This window comes from Chrysemys picta, chromosome 8 (genome assembly GCF_011386835.1).
Source record: "Chrysemys picta bellii isolate R12L10 chromosome 8, ASM1138683v2, whole genome shotgun sequence".
Lineage (NCBI taxonomy): Eukaryota > Metazoa > Chordata > Testudines > Emydidae > Chrysemys > Chrysemys picta.
Window position 1 is genome coordinate 1607 of NC_088798.1, and position 20135 is coordinate 21741.

Genomic DNA, 20135 nt, shown 5'->3' on the forward strand with positions numbered 1-20135 from the left:
GCTCCAGAGAGCCCAGGAGAGAAATAGGGGTTTCTGGAACCCATAAGCTCAGCCTTGGAGTCCCTGAGCCTGCCTTTGTAGAAAATGGTGGATCCTTGGGGGCCAGTAAACTAAGAAAATACTTCTAGGAAACTGTTTGAAGGTTGGGTCATCCCCAGAGCCTCTGAATGCATGACATACCCATAATCCCCTCTACCCCTACTTCTATTACTTGCTATGACTGATTGCAGTAGATACATCCTTTTATTGTCATAAAGTACCAGCAAAATTAAGAGGACAGTTTATGACTCCATATTAAACTTCACCCAGCAGTAAAACTAGTGAACCCTCCCTCCATCAACAGGTGACACATGGATAGCATAAAATGGCTCTAAAGCCAGGGTGCACCTTACTTGACCTGCAGAGTGCCATCCTGATTGTTAGCACTTCATCAGCTGGAGATGGAATGCTGGTGCTACAAGTATGCTAATTGCTCTTCAGTACCCTTTCTGTGTGATGACAGCCACAGCTAGTAGGCTCCAGTTCAGGGGAAGAAGGGAGGAGAGCCACATCTCACTTCTCCTCCAGGTTGCCAAGGACAAGTCCCACATTTCCTGATGTATGCATACTTGTGTAGAGAGGCTGGGGTGTGATGCTATCCTCAACCCTAAACCAACAGGACATAAGCAGAGGTAGAATCTTCCCCAAAAAGTTAACTGCCTGAACATCTAGTGTTTTCACAGTGGGCAGGTGTGGCCTTTGAGTCAATGAAGCAGAAACATAGATGAAGCAAAATTTCACCAGTGGTATAAGATGTGCACAACAGCTGGGCTGCTAAAACCAGAACAGTCTGTGCTTGTGCCTCACAGAAGTGCCCAGGGTATCCTCAGCTAGATTTCCCATTCTCCTTCTCCTCTGGTTCAATGTATCTGTGTAGAGAAGCCTAGGGGAAAAAACAAAGATTTCCAGAGAATCATTTCTCATTTAGTCCTTCTATGAAGGGGAAGGATTGGGCCTAGGGAACTCTCACCTCCATTCTGTGCAGTGGATCAGTTAGTGGGCTGTAATCCGAATAGGAATCATAGACTAAACATTCTTCTTTCATCTATAGTGCTAAACATCCTTCTTCTATCAACATGCTTCCCCCATCTATTCTTCCCTGCCTTTCCCCAATCCTGTCCCTCCCATCACTACCTGCTGCTCCTCTGCTTTTTGGAGGGACTGTTCAGATTCTGAGTTTCAGTGCCTGTCCCTGCTTGCAACAGGCTAATGGAGATCCTCAGTTGCTGAATTTACCTGAGACAGAAGTTGTTCTTTCTGTAAGTGATTGTAGAACTGTAGCACGTATGGATTGGCTCTCACAACGTTGGGATCAAAATCCAAAACCCGGAGGCCCTCAAGGCTACGGGCTCGGGAAAGGGCTACATAAGCCTGACCACTTTCAAAGACACGAGACAGGGAGATTTCCACACAGTCTAATGACATGCCCTAGTACATGGAAGATACAGGTAAAAGCAAGTGAGCTCACAATACAAAAGCCATCCCACACATCAACACCACATCTTCATATGGGACCCATTGTCCCTATCCCCAATATAGTGAAGAACTGTCGTATGAGTGTCAGGAAAGTGCTGCTCCTATTAATATCTAGCCCTTCCCAATGCAAAGGGAACTTCTCTATGAACTTGGCAGGAAGTAGATTGATGGGGTTGAAAAAGGGACTTCCTGGGGACATTTAGGTGAAATGGAGCAGCATTGTCCTTAGTCCCTCTTCTAACTTCCTTTTAGACACTGCTGAGAATTCTGGTCTCCCATGGTTAAGAAAGATTAATTCAAACTGGAACAGGTGCAGAGAAGGGTTACTAGGATGAGCAGAGGAACAGAGAACCTACCTTATGAGATGAGATTTAAAGAGCTTGACATGTTTAGCCTAACAATATGAAGGCTGAGGGGAGATAACATTACTCTCTCTAAGTACATCAGAGGGATAAACAGTAGAGAGGGGAAGAAGTTAAGGGTTAATGCTGGCACAAGAATGGTGTGACCCTACATACTGACTCTTGTAATAATCTGTAATATCATGGTGAAATGCATGCAGCAATATTGTTTGTGAAGTTATGAATTATCCCTATATGATGTTGTTAGCACATGTTCAAAACCAGACAACAGTGCCCATCGAGTATACTTTCCTCCCCAACACGTCCAGTTTCCTGGCTTCCTTTGCCTTAGGCGGAGGGTCCTTGCTGCCCTTATCTTTCCTGCTCATTAGCAGCGGCCAAGACCAGGGATCCTGGTGGGGGTTGGGTGTACAAATAATCATACCCCTTCGAGAGCACAAAATACTTCCTCTATAACTGCTTTGCCATGGGCTGGAGGGATGTGGGGGTTTGCCACAGAACCCTCATGGGATGCAAGATGGCCTTGTTCAATGCTAGGGTCACCCTTGTCAGTCCTGAGGGTGCCAATATGTCCACCAAGGCTGGGGCTGACTCCGTGATCTCCTCCACTTTAACACCCAGGTTCTGAGCCACCTGACAAGAGCTCCTGGTGAGCCTTGTAGTTGTCCCGTATAGATGCTATAGCCATACCAGCCACTGCCTCATCAGGGGAAAAGGACAAGGAAGCTTGGACTGGCACCAAGTTTGTACATCCTCCATTGCTGGATGGTGTCCCGCTGGGGTATCCTGAGCATTGCTGACTTCTGCCCCTGGAATGGAGCCCCTCTCCAAGGGGGAAAGGTGGAGGTGCTCTCGCCTCTGATGGTGCTGAGCAACATCGCCTTGAGTGGGAGCCCTGGAACAGCTGAGCCACCCAAGGGGTCCAGATTGGCCACTGGAGTGGCATCTGCCATTGGATAAGAGGCGATGCTGATGGGACAAGCCCTTGAGTCATGGCTACCAGGCACATAGGGTCCGCCCACTGTCTGCTCATTCGTGAGGTGCATGAGTCTGCCTGTGATTTGGAACCCAAAGACGCACTCCTGGGCGACCATGGCAGTGCAGGGTAGTGGTGCTGTGATGGTGTGTGGTGCCGGGATGGTGAGTGTTGATATGTGAGTGCTGCTGTGGCGAGTGACACAGTGGGGCTGAGCCCCGCGAAGATGAATGAGATGGCAGATGGTGTCTCGCCATCATTGCCAGCCTGCCCAGGGCCGGTACCTGCCTTTGTGGAATGGAGTCCTGCGATGCTGGACCTGTCCCTTGTTGGCCACGATTCGGGGAAGATGGCAGTGCTGGAAGGGCCAGGAGGCTCCTCACTGCCTCATATGCCTCAGGGTGTCAATGGTGTAGCCAGGGCTGTAACCCCTCTATTGCTCACCCTAGGTGGGGAGTCCATGGGCACCAGACACAATGGACCTCCTCCTGGGACCGAAGTCAATGCTGTCAAAGTCAACAGTGTCGACAGTTCAATGTCTGTTTGAGAGTGGCCCAGCACAGGTCTCACTCTCTCAGGCATCCTCCTCAGGGGGGAGCGCCCCAGTCTGACTTTTTCCATCTTCTTCTTCAGCACCGGTGATGGAGAGCAGCGCTGTGTGAACGGTGCTGACTTCTTAGCTGGAGAAGTATGTTGGTAGCGGGTGGTACTTGGTGCTAGGGATCTTGGGCCATGCTGAGCCCCTCTAAAGGAGGCCAGGACACTCCTAACCAAGGAGGTATTCGGTGCCAGATTGGGTTGATGCTCCGACGAGGGGCGAAGTGCTGCCTCCATGAGAAGGAATTTGAATCTACTATCTCTCTCCTTCCTGGTTCTGGGTTTAAAGTTTTTACAAATCCAGAACTGTTCTTGAACACACCCTTTTCCCAGGAACTTCAAGCAACTATTGTGCAGGTCACTAACTGGCATGGGCTTGTAGCACACTGCTTAAATCCCTGGGACCCAGGCATGCTCGGGCACCCTGGGCGGGCTAGCTCCGCAGGGTAGGCACTTACAAACATTTACATCTATTTATTCTTTACCCTCTATTTACAGGATGAAACCACTAAGGTGTATCACTTGCCAAGTCAGAGATTAACTGCAATCCAGTGACAGCCACAGATGAAAAGAAGGAACTGAGGGGGTGGTGGGTCAGCAGGTGCCTATCTACTGCACTATGAGGGCACCACTCCAGGGGGCACCAGAGCCAACCCGACAGATACCACTGGAGAAAAACTTTCAGCAATTTGCTTATGTTTTAGACTTTTAGATGTAGGTTTTCACTTTTATTTGCTTGTAACCATTTCTAACTTTCTCATATTTGAATTCACTTACTCTTCTTTTGTTAATAAACTTGATTTAGAACCTAAACCAATCCAGTGCTCTGTTTAAACTGAACCATTTGGTAACTCCAGTTAAAGTAAACTGTTGAACATTGACTCTACTGTGCCTAAATACATGCCTACAGAGTAAAAAAGAAAGATGGTTTAACTCCAGGACACTGGATAACTTTTTCAGGCCTATTGGCTGCTGCTCCAGAACTGTGACTGGTAGTACCCTTTGAGCCAACATACCTTAACCAAGGCAAAGGGAGGAAGAGGAGGCAGTTTCCTTCCTCCCGGTCATCAGCAGTGCAAGCATCCTTAGGCAACCCTGCCCCCAAAACCTCCACTTCCCCCAACCCACACAGGCTCCCCTCTCCCGCTGCCAGTGGCACAAGCACCCTAAGAACATGAAGGTAAAGGGGAATACTTTTTGTGGCAGTCTCTCTATAAAAGCACTAACCTGGCTCTTGTGGATGGATATGGCCCATGCCAATTTTAGAGGTAACTGTTGACGACTCAGATAAATTCCAGATGGACCTTTGAAGACCCATCGCTCCAGCCTGATTACCTCTGTGACCCCACAAAGAAACCTCACTCGGGGCAGTCCTGGGAGAGAGAAGAGCAGGTCAGAATAAGGAATGTCCCTCTGGTACCAGCGTTCCCAGGAAGCAGGAGCCTAAGTATGCCCTCTTCCCGTCCCTTCCCATTTCAGACCAACTCTTCCATGGGCCTTGGGGCTCTATTTAGAAAAGCACAACTCAATTCTGATGCTCCTCTAGCACAGTGGTTCTTGCTGGAGTAAGGGGAGGGGGAAGATAGCTCAGTGGTTTGAGCATTGGCCTGTTAAACCCAGGGTTGTGAGTTCAATCCTTGAGGGGGCCATTTAGGGATTTGGGGCAAAAATTTATCTGGGGATTGGTCTGGCTTTGAGCAGGGGGTTGGACTAGATACCTCCTGAGGTCCCTTCCAACTCTGATATTCTATGGTTCTATGACCCTGTAAAGTAGGAGAATGAACAGAACTATTTGCCAGAAACAGAGCAGAGAAAACATGAAATAGTGGGGTGGAGGGTTGGAACACTGCATTGCTGAAAAGCTACATTTGTTCTTGCTATTGGAAAGATGTACTGCTGCAAGGAGAGAGCATGAGTGCACATGGTCAGAAACCAGGTGAGAACAAGCATGCAGAGCCAGAGAATGATGAAACACACACACACACACACACACACACACACACACACACACAGAGCAAACCTTTAAGCAGCTATACCTGGGGGCTTGGTCTGATCCTTGGTTCTCACAGGTAGGGAGAACTTGATGTTGCAGAAATGATTACTCTCCCACCCAGGAATTGCAGTAGGACTAACAGTAGCCATTGGCAAACAGTCATAAGCACATCATATAGGGTTGCCAATCCTCCAGAATTGTCATGGAGTCTCCAGAAATTAAAGATTAATCTTTAATTACAGATTATGTCATGGGATGAAGTCTCCCGGATATATCCAACCAAAACTGGCAACCTTAACATTATATACTCACCCTTCCCTTCAGTTTCAAATTCAACCACAACCCCTCTTGCCCCGTTCACCAGACCCCGGGACACATCCAGGTTCTTAGTAAGAATCACCTAAAGTGGAAAGGAAAGATGGATAGATTTGTTTGGTGCCCCTGCCTTACAGCTCTATTCATTCACCTGCCTTGCTCCAGTTCTGCTCCTACATCAGAGGCTTCAGAATAATTGGCTGATACTGTTGATGCTACTGTAGAACCTAGCAACAGTAAATGGAATCACCTCACAGTGAAGCCATCCCAGAGCTCCTCCCTCCCCAGGGCTCTCAGGTGTTGAGCCTCACAGGGCATAGATCCCATCACCCCTTTACTCTGTGTGAAATTGCTCTGGGAAGATTGTGAATTGGTTCTGTCTACAACCTAAGTCACATATTTGCGACACTTGGATCTCTGGGAAGATTCCTCCCCACACTCCAGCAGCTTACAGGGACTTTAAAGAGACAGAAAGTGGCCAGGGAACAACTCTCCAATCCAGACAGTGTAGGGCCATTGTAAGCAGCCCTATGGTGCCCCTCACCCCCAAACCCTGGTGTACAGGGTGTACTGGCGACGGGAGGCCAGAGCTTTAGCACATGGTGCTGCAGGGATTCAGAGCTGTGCCATAGTCCATAAGAAGCGTAGCTCTAATTTATGCTGTGATCTGAGCAGCCTAGAATCCAGACAGCACAAAAGTGGCTTTAAACAGCCTTTTCCTCCAGTCCCCACCCCATCTGTACTTAGTGATTCTGTACTGTGCATCCAAAGTCTCTTTTCCATTGGACACAGAGGAAGCAGTGACCTTGGTCAATCAGTCTTCAAGCAGAGATTGAGACTTTGAATTTAAACCAAGTGGCTTTCATCCACCTGAATCAGACTGCAGAAAAGGTGAAGGACATCTTATAAATTAATGTAATGGCCTGTTTGTTTAGAACACCCTGGGGTCTGAGGGGTGCTTCCATTTCACACCCAGTCCACATCCCTGTGCTGTTATCCTTAACTCTTTCCCCAAATACTGACTCTAATCCTTCTGTTCTATTGGCAATTACTCCCCATAAAATATGCATATGCTCACCTGGGCTCCTGGTTTCAACTGAATACAGTGACTTACTGGACACTGAGCATCAATTGCTTTGACTAGCATGGGATCGCTATCCACAGCCTCATAGGAGCGCATTTCTCCTGGTGAGGACGAAAGCAATACAAACATGGGCTTACCATCAATCAACACACAACAAAGTCCCTAAATATGGGGAAGGCTTGGCACTCACTCCACAGCAGGTTTCTCCAGACTGTGCCAGAAGGGTTCTTAGTTTCCATTTTGAACTCAGTCCCAGAAATCCTGCTCTCCACACAACTCTTGTATACCCCAGAAAGGATCTCTTCCAGTAGCTTCCAAGAGCAGAAAGCCCCTGCTGGCTCTCCCCTACCACCTGCTCCAATTTACACCTTCCAGAGCTTGTGGATCTGAATGTATGTCTATACTGGAATATACGCCCTGGGTTAGTGGGACTTGAGTCAGTTGACCCGTGTTAGGGAACCCTGGGCTGGAGCATCTACATTGTATTTTAACCCTTTGTTAAAGACTTTTCTAACCCATGCTTGAATCTAGGGCGCTGCAGACCAGAGTCAATGTAATCACATCCCAGAGTCCCTCATGCTCTATTCCCCCACCCACAAAACAGTGAACATAAGAACGGCCATACCGGGTCAGACCAAAGGTCCATCTAGCCCAGTATCCTGTCTACCGACAGTGGCCAATGCCAGGTGTCCCAGAGGGAGTGACCCTAACAGGCAATGATCAAGTGATCTCTCTCTCCTGCCATCCATCTCCATCCTCTGAAACAGAGGCTAGGGACACCATTCCTTACCATCCTGGCTAATAGCCATTAATAGCCAGTGTGGCCGCTCTAGCCCCAGGAACGTGGTGTACTGTGGGAAAACTTTACTGCCTGCCCTGCATGTTACAGGAAGGTTGAACAGCCCACCAACCTAGCCTGCTGAGCAGTCATTTTTGGTCTGCTACTGGAGCCACAACATGGAGAAGGCGCCTTTTGATTAACTTCTCTTGCTTGCACTTTCACTCCTGTGTCAGGAAACCGACAGAACAGTCATGAGGCTCTGGTGGATGTTTCAGCACAGTTTTCTGTCCCACAAAAAGGTCTGTTTTTAATAGTGTGGATTGCAGATTACTGGGATAGAGAGGACTAAGGAAGTTATCCCATGGAACTATGGGATACTTATGGCCGATTCCTGGGACCAAAGTCAAGTGGGGCTTAACTGGCGCTTGCACCCTCCAGCCCAGCAGCATTCTGGTCTGAGCCCTAGGTTAGTGCAATTACAATGTAGATGCAAGTGGGGTGGGGGGGGGTGGGGGGGGACGGGGACTTGAGCCTGGGGTCAAGCATGGATTTACATTGCAGCACAGACATGCCCAGAGAGGCCAGGCACTGAGCAGTCAGACTGCAATTGCAGCTTTAAGAGTGTGGCCACCTCTTCTTGCTCTCACAACCAAAGCTACCATGAAAGGAAATTTAGCACAGGGAGGCTTTGGAGTCTGCAGTTTCTATAACAGACCTGCATTTCCCAGGAGTCTCCAGCTTGTAGACCCCCATTCCAGCACCCGCCTCCCTGACGAGTCTCTGGCTTCAGGACAGTTGTTAGAATAATGGCAGAGTCTCCTCCCTTTTATGCCTTTGCCAATGGATGAATGCAAGACCTCCCCCCCGCCTCTAGTTTTTCCAGCAAGACCACCCAGAGACAGGCTGGGGAGACTCTCTGGGCAAGAAACACTTAACTAGCAGTGAAGCAGAAGCAGCAGACTGTGCACTAGCACCTCCTGAGAAGAGGTAGGCCTGCGTGAGGTATTGGATGGGAGGGGAGACTAGGAAATTAATGAATTGAGGATGGAGTGAAATATGAATGTGTGTAATAGGACATTTGTTAGGCATAGTTTATGCAAATTTTACATAGTAGATTACCTGTATAAATTATTAACAAAAACAAAAAAAACACACCATCATCCCCTAGGCAGGTCTGACCCTACAATAACCCCTCATATCCATGAAGCCAGCTGGAAGAGGTTGCGACTAGAGCAGCTTGAGCTCCACAATGCCAGTTCTCCATTCCTCATTATCTACAGTGTCCTCTCCTCCTGCTGAAATTAACAGCTCTTTCTCCCCCAAGGTGTTTACCTGGTAACTGTTGCAACCGTCTCTCATTTGTTAGTTCCACATCATCCTTGTGGGTGCAGAGACGAGTTGCAAGGATCCCATCTCTCTCAACCCTGTTGGTAGCTGTTTGCATCAGCTGCCTGGTGACTTCATCTGTGCACCTGGTGGAGATTGGGGGGAAATAAGTACCATAATAATATAACAAGGAATACAGAGTCTCCAACAGGAAATCTCAGGTTAGAAATGCCAAGAATAGTGATATCTATTGTACATCTTGGGCAAACACCACAGGGTAGCTACCCCTATTGAAAGTGTGAGTTATTTCAATTTGTGCATACAAGTCCTGCTCTCCACACCCCCTGTGGCCTTATCTATCCTACTAAGGTCCTTAGGGTCTCCCACCACTGCTCTAATGGAGCTTCTCTAGGACTAGTCATAGTGGGAGCACAAATGTAAACAGGCTATTACAGTTAAGCCACTGTGTTGTTCCAGACCTGTGCTGACTGCTAGATCTACACTCTTGCTCCTATCAAAGTTGCTGGACTGATGTAACAATAAAAGATTGAGAACATTGTTAGTTACCAGTATCACTGAAAGCATCCAGATGGTGATATCTCATGAAATCCCCAACACTTTTTACCCCTTGGATGATTTATTCACAAGGTGGATGCATGTGACAAGCACATTCTTGTCCCCTCCCCCCATCTCCTAATGCCCATGGTTGCCACCTGCAAGAGCAGCTCATCACCCACACATCCTTATACAGAGACAGAGAAGGACACTTCCAGGTGTAGGGTTAGGTTCCAAGGAATTGAACATCAGGTTTCATTTGTTAATTTTATACCAGCATTGCCATATTGTTCATGTGTCTCAAGACCATTAGATCCATCAACAGTCAGCATGGCAAGTAAAATGGACACCTTGGAGCAGAGACTATGAGTGATCACAATGGAGGCAGCCTGCTCAACCGGGCAAGAAGCAACTAGTATTATTGCTTTCATTAGTTGGAGGAGGAGTTGAGAAGCTGTGGGGTTTGGGAGTGGGTGAGGCAAAGATGTGTCCAGGTCCCTTAACAGCCATCTACCCAGCTATACCACCTTTAGATGATGTTGGAGAGGTAGCCAAGTGACACCCCCCTGCATTGGGCCATCTATGGGAAGTGGGGGCAAGTAGGGGAGGGAGGAGGAAAGAGGTTCCTCCTTACCTGCCCAGGCGGATTGTACGCAGGAGTGAGATGAAGCTCTTTTCAGTCTGTCTCCGCACTTCTGTCAGCTCCATGTTCACGTGGATGCATTTCCTCCAGCTCTTTGCCTGTGAATAAGTTGTTCATTCATTAGGAGACAGCCACGAACAAATTCTGAAGTAGTGGGTAGGGATGGCTTCACACCTGGAAACAGAACTTGGTTTCCTCATTGCTTTTGCTGACTGGTGGCAGTTGTAAGAAGTCCCCACAGATGATCAGCTGAATTCCTCCAAATGGGTCATCCCGTTTCCTGACAGCTCTGTAAGGGGAGTGATAATTTAATATTTTCATTAATGACCTTGGCACAAAAAGTAGGAGTGGTCTCATTAGATTTGCTGATGACAAAAAGTTGGGAGTCCTCATCAATACAGAGGATTTGTCAAGAACAAGCCATACCAAACCAGCCTAATGTCCTTCTTTGACAGGTTTACTGGCCTAGTGTATGTGGGGAAGTTGCATACATGATAACTTGATTTTGGCACATCTCCACATGACATTCTCATAAGCTAACTAGGGAAATGTAGTCTAGATAAAATTACTATAAGGCAGGTGCAAAACTGATTGAAAGTCCTTACTGGAAGAGTAGTTATCAATAGTTCACTGTCAAACTGGGTGGATCTGGGGGACTCCCATAGGAGTCTTTCCAGGATCCAATACTGTTCAATATTTTCATTAATGACTTAGGTGCTGGACTGAAGAGTATGCTTACATACAGCGGTGAAAGTAATATTAAACACTTACCGGTACGGGGGCCAGGCTCCGGGCGGAAGGGGCAAGGCTAGAGGGTCAGCCTCCCCCAGCCAGCCGATCCACGCTACCTGGCCTGCGCCACCTGGGACTTCAGCTGCGATTGAAAAGGGCCTGGGATCCGGCTGCTGCAGTGGCAGCCCCGGGCCCTTTTCAAACGCCAGCCCTGGGGCGGCTGCCCCTTTCCCCCACCTGCCGACTGGGAAAGAGGCAGTGATGCTGAAGCGCTGCTGCGGCAGCACTTTAACATCAGCTGCGTACGAGACGGCAACGGCTTCTTACCAGTATGCCGTACCGGCCCACTTTCACCCCTGCTTACATATAATATACAATTTGTAAATGACATCAAGCTGAAAGGGGTTGCTAATGCTTTGGAGGACAGGATTAGAATTCAAAAGGACATTGAAAAATTGGTCTGAAAGCAACACAGAAGACAATAAAGAAGTGCAAACTACTACACTGAGGAAGAAAAAAAAATCAAATACACATCTACAAAATGTAGAATAACTGGCTAGATGGTTGTACTGCTGAGAAGGATGTGGAGGTTATAGTGGATCACAAATTGAATAGGAGTCAACAATGTGATGCAGTTGTGAAAAAGGATAATTTAATTCTGGGGTGTATTAAGAGGAGTGTTATATGTAAGACATGAAAGGTAATTGTCCTGCTCTACTTATGACTGTTAAGGCCTCAGTTGGAGGCCTCAGTACAGTTTTGAGTGTAGCATGTTAAGCAAGATGGAGACAAATTGGAGAGAGCTCAGAAAAGAGCAACAAAAATAATAAAAGGTTTAGAAAACCTGACCTAAGAGGAAAGTTTAAAAAAATCTGGGCAAATTTAGCTTTGAGAAATAAAGACTGAGGGGGGAGCGGATAACAGACTTCAAATGTGATAAACAGCTTCATAAAAAGGATTGCATTCAATTGTTCTCCATGTCCATTGAAGGTAGGACAAGGAGTAATCAGTTTAATCTGCAGCAAAGAGATTTAGATTAGATATTAGGAAAATCTTTAACTAGCACGATAGTTAAGTACTGAATTAGACTTTCAAGGAAGGTTGTGGAATCTCCTTCATTTTAAAAACAGGTTGGACAAACACCTGTCAGGGATGGTCTCTGCCTATGTGGTCCTGTCTCAGGGCAGGGGGTTGGACTAGATGACCTCTTGAGGTCCCTTTCTATGATTCTATAATCCAGAGCTTCCCAACTACCCTAGCCATTAGCAACCTTACCTCCCAATACAGCAACAGGTGGGATAAGGCAATCTGTGATCCAAGGAACTTTATCGGAGTTATAAGGACTCTTTGCTGCATGACCCTCACCTGGCTACTGCCTCCAGCTTATCAAAAAACTTGCCCTCCACCATTGAAATCTCATCAATAATTAAGTGCTGGCAGGTCAACCAATGCTGACGCACTCCAGTTCTTTGAGCCAACTCAATACACTGATCTAGCGGAGCTTTCCCAGAACCAATACCTAATGAAAGAAGAGAACAAAGTAAGTATCATCTTTACCAAGATGCCAAGAGTTCCCAGGTCCTTTCCACTCATCTTCCCCATAGCATAGCAAGCCAGGGAAGGTTCTCAAGCAGAAAGTTATCCTCCTTACCTGCAAAGGCATGGAGCGTGGTGCCACCAACATGACAAGCTGCCACTCCTGTACTGGCTGTAGCATAGGTGCTCTTTGGGGGGAGTGAACCCACAATCTTTTTCAGCAGATATGACTTCCCAGTCCCTTTTAGAAGAGTATTAAAGTTTTCAGAAAGAGGCTTTCCCGACACCATTAGAGACACGTTCCCAAAACCATGCAGTTTTAATTCCAGTCTCAAATTCCTCCTAATACCACCCTCCATTCTGCTCATTCAAAACTTCACATGTCCAAAAACACTAGGAACAAAAGAAAAGAACAGCCCGACCACATAGAGCTCAGGTAGTTGTAAAACCAACCATGTCAGGAAAGGGTTAGCTCTGTTTGACCATTTAGATAAAATGGAGTTTAGGGGTTATTTGGCCCCTCCCATTTAGGGTGCAATAAACTCCCCACACTGGAACCCAGTCATGGAGGAGAAACCATGGTAGCTATAAGAGTATCTTAGTTAGTGTCATCATTTATATTGGCAAAAACCTCTCCCCAACATGGATGATTAAAAACATTTCACTTTTTGCTAAAGTTGAATTGTTCTTTCCCTCAGTCCACTTTTTAATGTGCATCTTTGATTAAAGTTTCTCCCTTACACCAAAATGAAACTCTCAAGCATCACTAGATACAGCTACACTTAGACAAAAGGCTTGACCCATTGCGCATCTGCACTAAGCGTTGCAGAGTGCGTAGGTTGCAACAGTGTCAATTCCAAGTGTTAAAAATTATTAATCAAGCCCCAAAATAATAATCTCATGATTTTGTTTAAACACTACATTTTAAATAAACAAGTGAGTTCTCTTAATTGCCTTCTGGTTTAAGAACCTTTAGGCTTCTCATTTGATGCTTTGCTCAGCAACTGTCCAAGTGTAGTGTCTGTTCTTATCAGTTTAAAATTAAAGGAGATTCTCACATAATCACATGACTTCAGGGGCTGGGTATTTAAACAAACAAAACAAAAAAATAACATAAGACTTGTGATAAAAATCACAAGAATTGGCAACACTGGTGCAAGTAAGATTGTGATGCCCTACTTTGACAAGCAATAAGACAACAACCCAAAAATCTCTGCTCCCTTACAAGACCATACGGCTTAATAAATAAATAAATAAAAAAAAAAAAAAAAAAAAAAAAAAGGGTGCAGGGGAAGATGTGAGGCATGGGACAGGGCATATTTAAAAAGACAGGGCCTTAAGCATGAACCTCATCATGCTAAAGAGGTGCTTAGCTATGTCCTCCCCCCTAGGCCTCCCTATTGCTGTAGACAGGGGCACATCAGCATGCATTAAAGACGACTCAGGTTTCTGTACCACTTTTTGTAGTAATTTCCCTCTGTTGACATTCACCCTCTTGTCAACTGTCGGGAATGGGCCACATCCACCCTGGTTGAATTGGCCTCATTAGCACTGACCCCCCCACTTGGTAAGGCAACTCCCATCTTTTCATGTGCTGTATTTTTATAGCTGCCTACTGTATTTTTCACTGTGTATCTGATGAAGCAGGTTATGGCCCATGAAAGCTTATACCCAAATAAAATTTGTTACTCTAAGGTGCTACAAGGACTGCTTGTTGTTTTAGTCTTAACATGGAGTCACAAACAGTCCCCATGGGCGTTCCAGTCTATCTTACCACCCAGGCAAGATGGACTTAGTGATAGATGGTTACTTTATTACACACACACACACACACACACTCTCTCTCTCTCCAGGTTATCCCCAGTCGCAAAGAACCAGTCACTTACGCAGGCCAATTTGTACCTTAGATCTCACACCAAAGACAACTCTTGTATACAATTCTATAGTAAACTATCTAAGCCTTAAAGATTTAGTAATTAAGAAAAGAAATGAGAGAATTATTGCAAAGTTAAAGCAGGAAAACATACACACAAATGAGTTGCAGTCTATGGTTTCAAAAGGTGACAGTTGTAATAATCTGTCAGCTCTGACTGTCTTTTAGGGCTAACGCAGGTTAAAACTGGGCATCTCTGCTTCTGTTTCATAGTTCTGGTCCTGTGAGAGTCCAAACAGCAAGAGAGATGAAAATTTTGATAGCTACTTTTATTTAATTCTTCCACAATTCAAACTGATGAGACAAGCCCTTTTGCATATAGCTTCTTCATGGGAGTAAGGGGCAATTAAGTATTGTGATGTTCCACAATGGCCCACTTAGTTTTGATAGGCCTTCTTGATGAGCAGATGATCCCTCCTGACTGGATTCACAATTTAAGCAAACTTTTTTATAGTTCCAAAGCAAAAACTTAAAATATTACCATATAATTTCTCACTTATAGAATGTGATATTATGAAATGCTTGCAAATTGGTTCATGCTTTAAACAGTAAACACATTGTTACAAGTCCAATACCCATCTTAACCAAACTAACAGACAGGTGAAACAGACTGGTTTCTAACAATCTATTTGTCAGTGTTCAGCTTGGGGGTGTGACACTGGCAGACCAGGTGCCAGCTCTTACCAACACAAAACTGGTGTAGGAAGGGGTGTCACCAATGCTCCTGAATGTGGCTCAGGGTCCCCCTGTTCTGGATAAGGCATCTGCCACTACATTTTCTTTCCCCTTGATATGGACTATTTTTCCATGTCAACTTCCTCTAGAGCTACGCTCCAATGTAATAATCTAGAAATTGGTCCCCTTAGCTCAGTGTATTACATTATAGGGGAATGATCTGTCAAAACCTTTTATACAAATAAGGTTGAAGTTGCTTAACAGATCAAAGAATGGCATTGCATTCCTGCTTGATGGCAGCATAGTTCTGTTCAACGGGGGTCGGTTTGTTACTCAATAAGGCAATGGGGGCCTCCTGTTTCCCACCCCAGCCTGCATCAGCACCACACCTAACCCAGTGTTAGAAGCATCAGTGCACAACACAAATAGGGTTGCCAACTGTCTAATCACACAAACCCAAACACTCTTAACCCTCCCCCTGCCCCTTCTGTGAGGCCCCACTCCCACTTACTCCATCCGTCACTCACTCTCACCAGGCTGGGGCGGGTGGTTGGGGTGCAGGCTTTGTGAGGGAGTCTGAGTGCAGGAGGGGCTCAGGGAGGGTGCAGGCTCCAGCCAGGCAGCGCTTACCTCAGGCGGCTCCTGGGAAGCATGTCTGGCTCCTAGACTCAGGGGCGGACAGGGTGCTCTGTGTGCTGCCCCTGCCTGCAAGGACATCCCCCACAGCGCCCATTGGCTGCAGTTCCAGCGGCAACACTTGGGGAGTGGGCAGCACGCACAGACTCCCTGGCCACCCCAGCGCCTAGGAGCTAGAGGGACTTGCCAGCGGTTTCTGGGAGCCACGCGGAGCCAGGGCAGGTAAGGAGCCTGCCTTAGCCCCACGGCACTGCCGACTGGACTTAAGGGCCTAAAATCTCCCAGATTGGCCCAGTAACCACTAGGAGATCAAGGCCCAATCCGGCAACCCAAAGCACAAAGGGTTTGCTGAAATCGGGGCTGACTAAAACAGGCTCTTTAGACAAAGCCTCTTTTAGGTCCTGGAAGCTTTTCTCACAGACTTCTGTCCATACCACCTGATCTGTTTTCTCCGGTTTTGTATGGTCTGTTTTGGGGGAGGGCCACTATGTCACTAAACCCCTTTACAAACCTCCAGTAATAATTGACCAGATCGATAAAGGATTGGAGCTGCTTCTTGGTTTGTGAGTCAGGCAGACTTCAAATGGCTTCTACTTTTAAAGGGCCAGAGCAAACAAATCCACTGTTCATCCTGTGTTGGATTAGACTTTTTTCCCAGAAAAAAGTTCTCATTAGTGCTATCACCAGTGTATCAGCCCTGTTGATAGCACTAATACAGATGGGGGAAGAGGGCATTTTAACCACTAAGTAGATTTAAACTGACTTTAATAAAGTGACAGAAGCTGCCAGTGCTTTCACTATATTAGAGCTGCACAGGCTCAGATGAACCAGTGAGAGCACAGGTATGAAACTTTTGCTAAAACTTCAGTGTGGAATAGGCCCAAAGTTTTCTTGGAGCTCACAATACCAGACTAAAGCTTTTCAGCCCTAATTTGAGTGCAGTTAGGACACGTGGGGTAACCTTGCTTCACTTCAGCTATGCAGTTTCTCACCAGCACTGCCTGTAAAGAAGACGTTCTTCCCACTCAGCACTGCACGCAGCACAATGGACTGTTCCTGCGAGAGTCTCATTCGTGAATGCATTAGCAGAGATAGCTTCTTTGAGCATTTCATGTCAGCCGCCTGAAAGGAAGAAGTCACACTTGTGCACTAACCAAAATTTTTTAACAGCAGCACATATTCTGCAGGCCTCATGGACCTTAAAACTTTTGGAGGAAATGTTCTCTCGTATACCTTTTCCCCATAGGGATTAGAGTGGGAAATAATTGGTATCGCGCTACCCAAAATTTCAACTGCTAAAATGATCTCCAGTGAAATAATTGCATTACAATTTATCTGCAGTGTTGGTGTAGCTATATTCAGGAGTGCCCCCAGCTTTTCTGCCGCCCTAGGTGGCGGAAGGTCCCACCCCAAAAATGCCACCCCCCCAGAGGTGGCAGAAGGTCTTGCCGCCAAAATACCGCCGTGGTTGCCCCCCCTCCCCCCCAATTGTAGAGCCCTAGGCGGCCGCCTAATGGGGTGCGTCGGCCCTGGTTATCTTGGTTCCAGCATATTAGAGAGACAATGTGAATGAAGTAATACCTTTTATTGGACCAACTTCTGTTGGTGAGAGACCAGAAGAAGAGCTCTGTGTAATTCAAAAGCTTGTCTCTTTCACCGGCTGCAAGTTGGTCCAATAAAAGATATCTTTTGCAATGTATTGTCATTGTTAGTGTTCAGAGTCAATGGTTATTTACATGAAATGGAACAATTGACTTCTCTCAGACACTGCTAAATATTTTCCTAATCTAGCCAATTTCATTGGTTAATACTTTACATACATTTTTAACCATCACTTTGGATGGACTTTTCCATTGAAACAACAAGGAGTCTGGTGGCACCTTAAAGACTAACAGATTTATTTGGGCATAAGCTTTCGTGAGTAAAAACCTCACTTCTTCGGATGCATAGAGTGAAAGTTACAGATGCAGGCATTATATACTGACACATGGAGAGCAGGGAGTTACTTCACAAGTGGAGAACCAGTGTTGACAGGGCCAATTCAATCAGGGTGGATGTAGTCCACTCCCAGTAATAGATGAGGAGGTGTCAATTCCAGGAGAGGAAAAGCTGCTTCTGTAGTGAGCCAGCCATTCCCAGTCCCTATTCAAGCCCAGATTAATGGTGTTGAATTTGCAAATGAATTTTAGTTCTGCTGTTTCTCTTTGAAGTCTGTTTCTGAAGTTTTTTTGTTCAATGATAGTGACTTTTAAATCTGTAATAGAATGACCAGGGAGATTGAAGTGTTCACTTACTGGCTTATGTATGTTACCATTCCTGATGTCCGATTTGTGTCCATTTATTCTTTTGCGGAGGGACTGTCCGGTTTGGCCAATGTACATGGCAGAGGGGCATTGCTGGCACATGATGGCATATATGACATTAGTGGATGTGCAGGTGAATGAGCCCCTGATGGTGTGGCTGCTGTGGTTGGGTCCTCTGATGCTGTTGCCAGAGTAGATACGGGGACAGAGTAGGCAACGAGGTTTGCTACAGGGATAGGTTCCTGGGTTGGTGTTTCTGTGGTGTGGTGTGTAGTTGAGTATTTGCTTCAGGTTGGGGGGTTGTCTGTAAGCGAGGACTGGCCTGCCTCCCAAGGTCTGTGAGAGTGAGGGATCATTTTCCAGGATAGGTTGTAGATCGTGGATAATGCGCTGGAGAGGTTTTAGCTGGGGGCTGTATGTGATGGCCAGTGGTGTTCTGTTATTGTCCTTGTTGGGCCTGTCCTGTAGTAGGTGATTTCTGGGTACCCGTCTTGCAGATTGACAGAGCAATCCACCCTGATTGAATTGGCACTGTCAACACTGGTTCTCCACTTGTGAAGTAACTCCCTGCTCTCCATGTGTCAGTATATAATGCCTGCATCTGTAACTTTCACTCTATGCATCCGAAGAAGTGAGGTTTTTACTCACGAAAGCTTATGCCCAAATAAATCTGTTAGTCTTTAAGGTGCCACCAGACTCCTTGTTGTTTTTGTAGATACAGACTAACACGGCTACCCCGATACTTTCCATTGAACACACCCAGCTAACGTTTTTTAAACACCACTGTCTTTTTCTACTCTACCTAGTACCTTGTGCTTAAAAGCATTTTAAATTAACACATGTTAGTCAAGGTATTTGCTAGACACACCCTATTTTTCTAGTCTAGATAATGGCCTCCGATCTACTGATGCAGGCTCTCTGCAGAGTGAGCAGCGCCCAGCACTCCAGGCTTTCTTTCTTTGCACACAGTATTTAAGATGTGGGCATACCACTGAGCCACAAAGGATCTCCCCCCCTGCCCAAACCATGAGAGCACTCAGCAACTCCCCCTCCCGCAAGTCTCCTACCTAAGCCATATCCCAAAGCGGGCTTCCACCCTCTACCCCGTGCCTACCTGGGGATCTCTTACAGCGCTTGCTTCAGCCGATTCTACCCTGGCTCTTTTCCGACACTTGCTCCACAGACCGCTGTTCCCTCGGTCCCTCGAGGCCTGCCCTTTCACAGGCGTCGCCTCGCAGCTCGCGTGGGCCCGCTGATCGCAGACCTGCTGCACGTCCCGGGCCTGAACTGGGCTGATGGTGTCGAAGGTCCGCGGAAGGCTGCACAGCAGCCGCGCCCGCTCCGTGACAGTCTTCGCCCCCTTCCCCGCCGCCTCATGCTTGATGCGCAGCAGCCGGAGGAAGCGCCTGAGGCTGTCGGGGGGGCAGTTAGCGATCAGCAGCTGCACGTGCGCGGGGCCCAGCTGCAGGCCGCTTTTCCCGTCGCGCACGAAGCGCGTGAAGAGCCGCACCTCCCCGCGCAGCGCGAAGCTCCGCGGCACGCGGCCGTCGCTCACTTGCAGCACCAGCTCTCGGAACTCGTTCCGGCCCAGGGCGAGGGAGGCGTCGCGGATCACCCGGCGCTTCGGGGCCGGGCCGCTCGGGCTCAGGCGCTCGATAGTAACATTGCAGCGGATCCGAGCGTCCAGCTCCGCGCCCTGCATCGTCTCCCTGAAGCAAACAGCGCAGCGCTCAGCCCGGCCGGAGACCAGCGTCCGCCCTGCCCAGCCCAGCGGCCCCACCGCCCCTAGCAGCCCGCGTCAGCTCCACCCGCTTGGCCGAGGCGCGGCGACAGACGAGGCTCCCGCTGGCGCACAGGCGCCGGGTCCGTCTCCCTCCGAGGGGCAGCAATGCTGGCGCGGGGCGGCCAAGCGCTGGCGGGGGATCGGGACCCGACACCGCGGCTGCGATTGCCCCCAACTCACCAGTCGCGGCTGCAGCGGCGGGTCCCGGCTCCGCTCTGGGAATCTCGCTCTGCGCTGGGGACTCAAGCGGCTTCTATACGACATAGACGGAGATTAAAAAATGCCGGCTGGGAACATAGCCAATCAGCAACGGGACTTTTAACTCGAGAGCCAATTGGAACTGGGGGCGGGGCTTTGCTGATCCAGGGGCACGGTCTGAACCGCACCAAT

General features: G+C 47.6%; 1 protein-coding gene across 1 annotated transcript; it reads right to left on the reverse strand.

Annotated features, from left to right (window-relative positions):
• Window positions 1-230: 230 nt before the first annotated feature.
• PIF1 (PIF1 5'-to-3' DNA helicase) lies at window positions 231-20039 on the reverse strand. Its single transcript, XM_024103876.3, has 13 exons — window positions 19926-20039; window positions 19077-19671; window positions 16652-16781; window positions 12531-12656; window positions 12245-12398; window positions 10322-10436; window positions 10139-10245; window positions 8956-9095; window positions 6837-6943; window positions 5756-5843; window positions 4678-4823; window positions 1276-1467; window positions 231-922 (listed from the first exon to the last, which is right to left on the reverse strand). The coding sequence occupies exons 2-13, from the start codon at window positions 19662-19664 to the stop codon at window positions 866-868; spliced, it is 1950 nt and encodes a 649-aa protein (XP_023959644.2). The 5' UTR covers window positions 19665-19671; window positions 19926-20039; the 3' UTR covers window positions 231-865.
• Window positions 20040-20135: the final 96 nt, after the last annotated feature.

What these genes read in the sequence shown, in the direction of transcription:
- PIF1 (XM_024103876.3), bottom strand. Translation starts at nt 19,664, where the DNA reads ATGCAGGGCGCGGAGCTGGACGCTCGGATCCGCTGCAATGTTACTATC. An exon ending in GCGCTGTAAGAGATCCCCAG is followed by an intron (nt 16,782 to 19,076) that starts GTAGGCACGGGG and finishes TCTTCCTTTCAG; the next exon opens with GCGGCTGACATGAAATGCTC. An exon ending in AAGAACAACTTCTGTCTCAG is followed by an intron (nt 923 to 1,275) that starts GTAAATTCAGCA and finishes TTTTTCCCCTAG; the next exon opens with GCTTCTCTACACAGATACAT.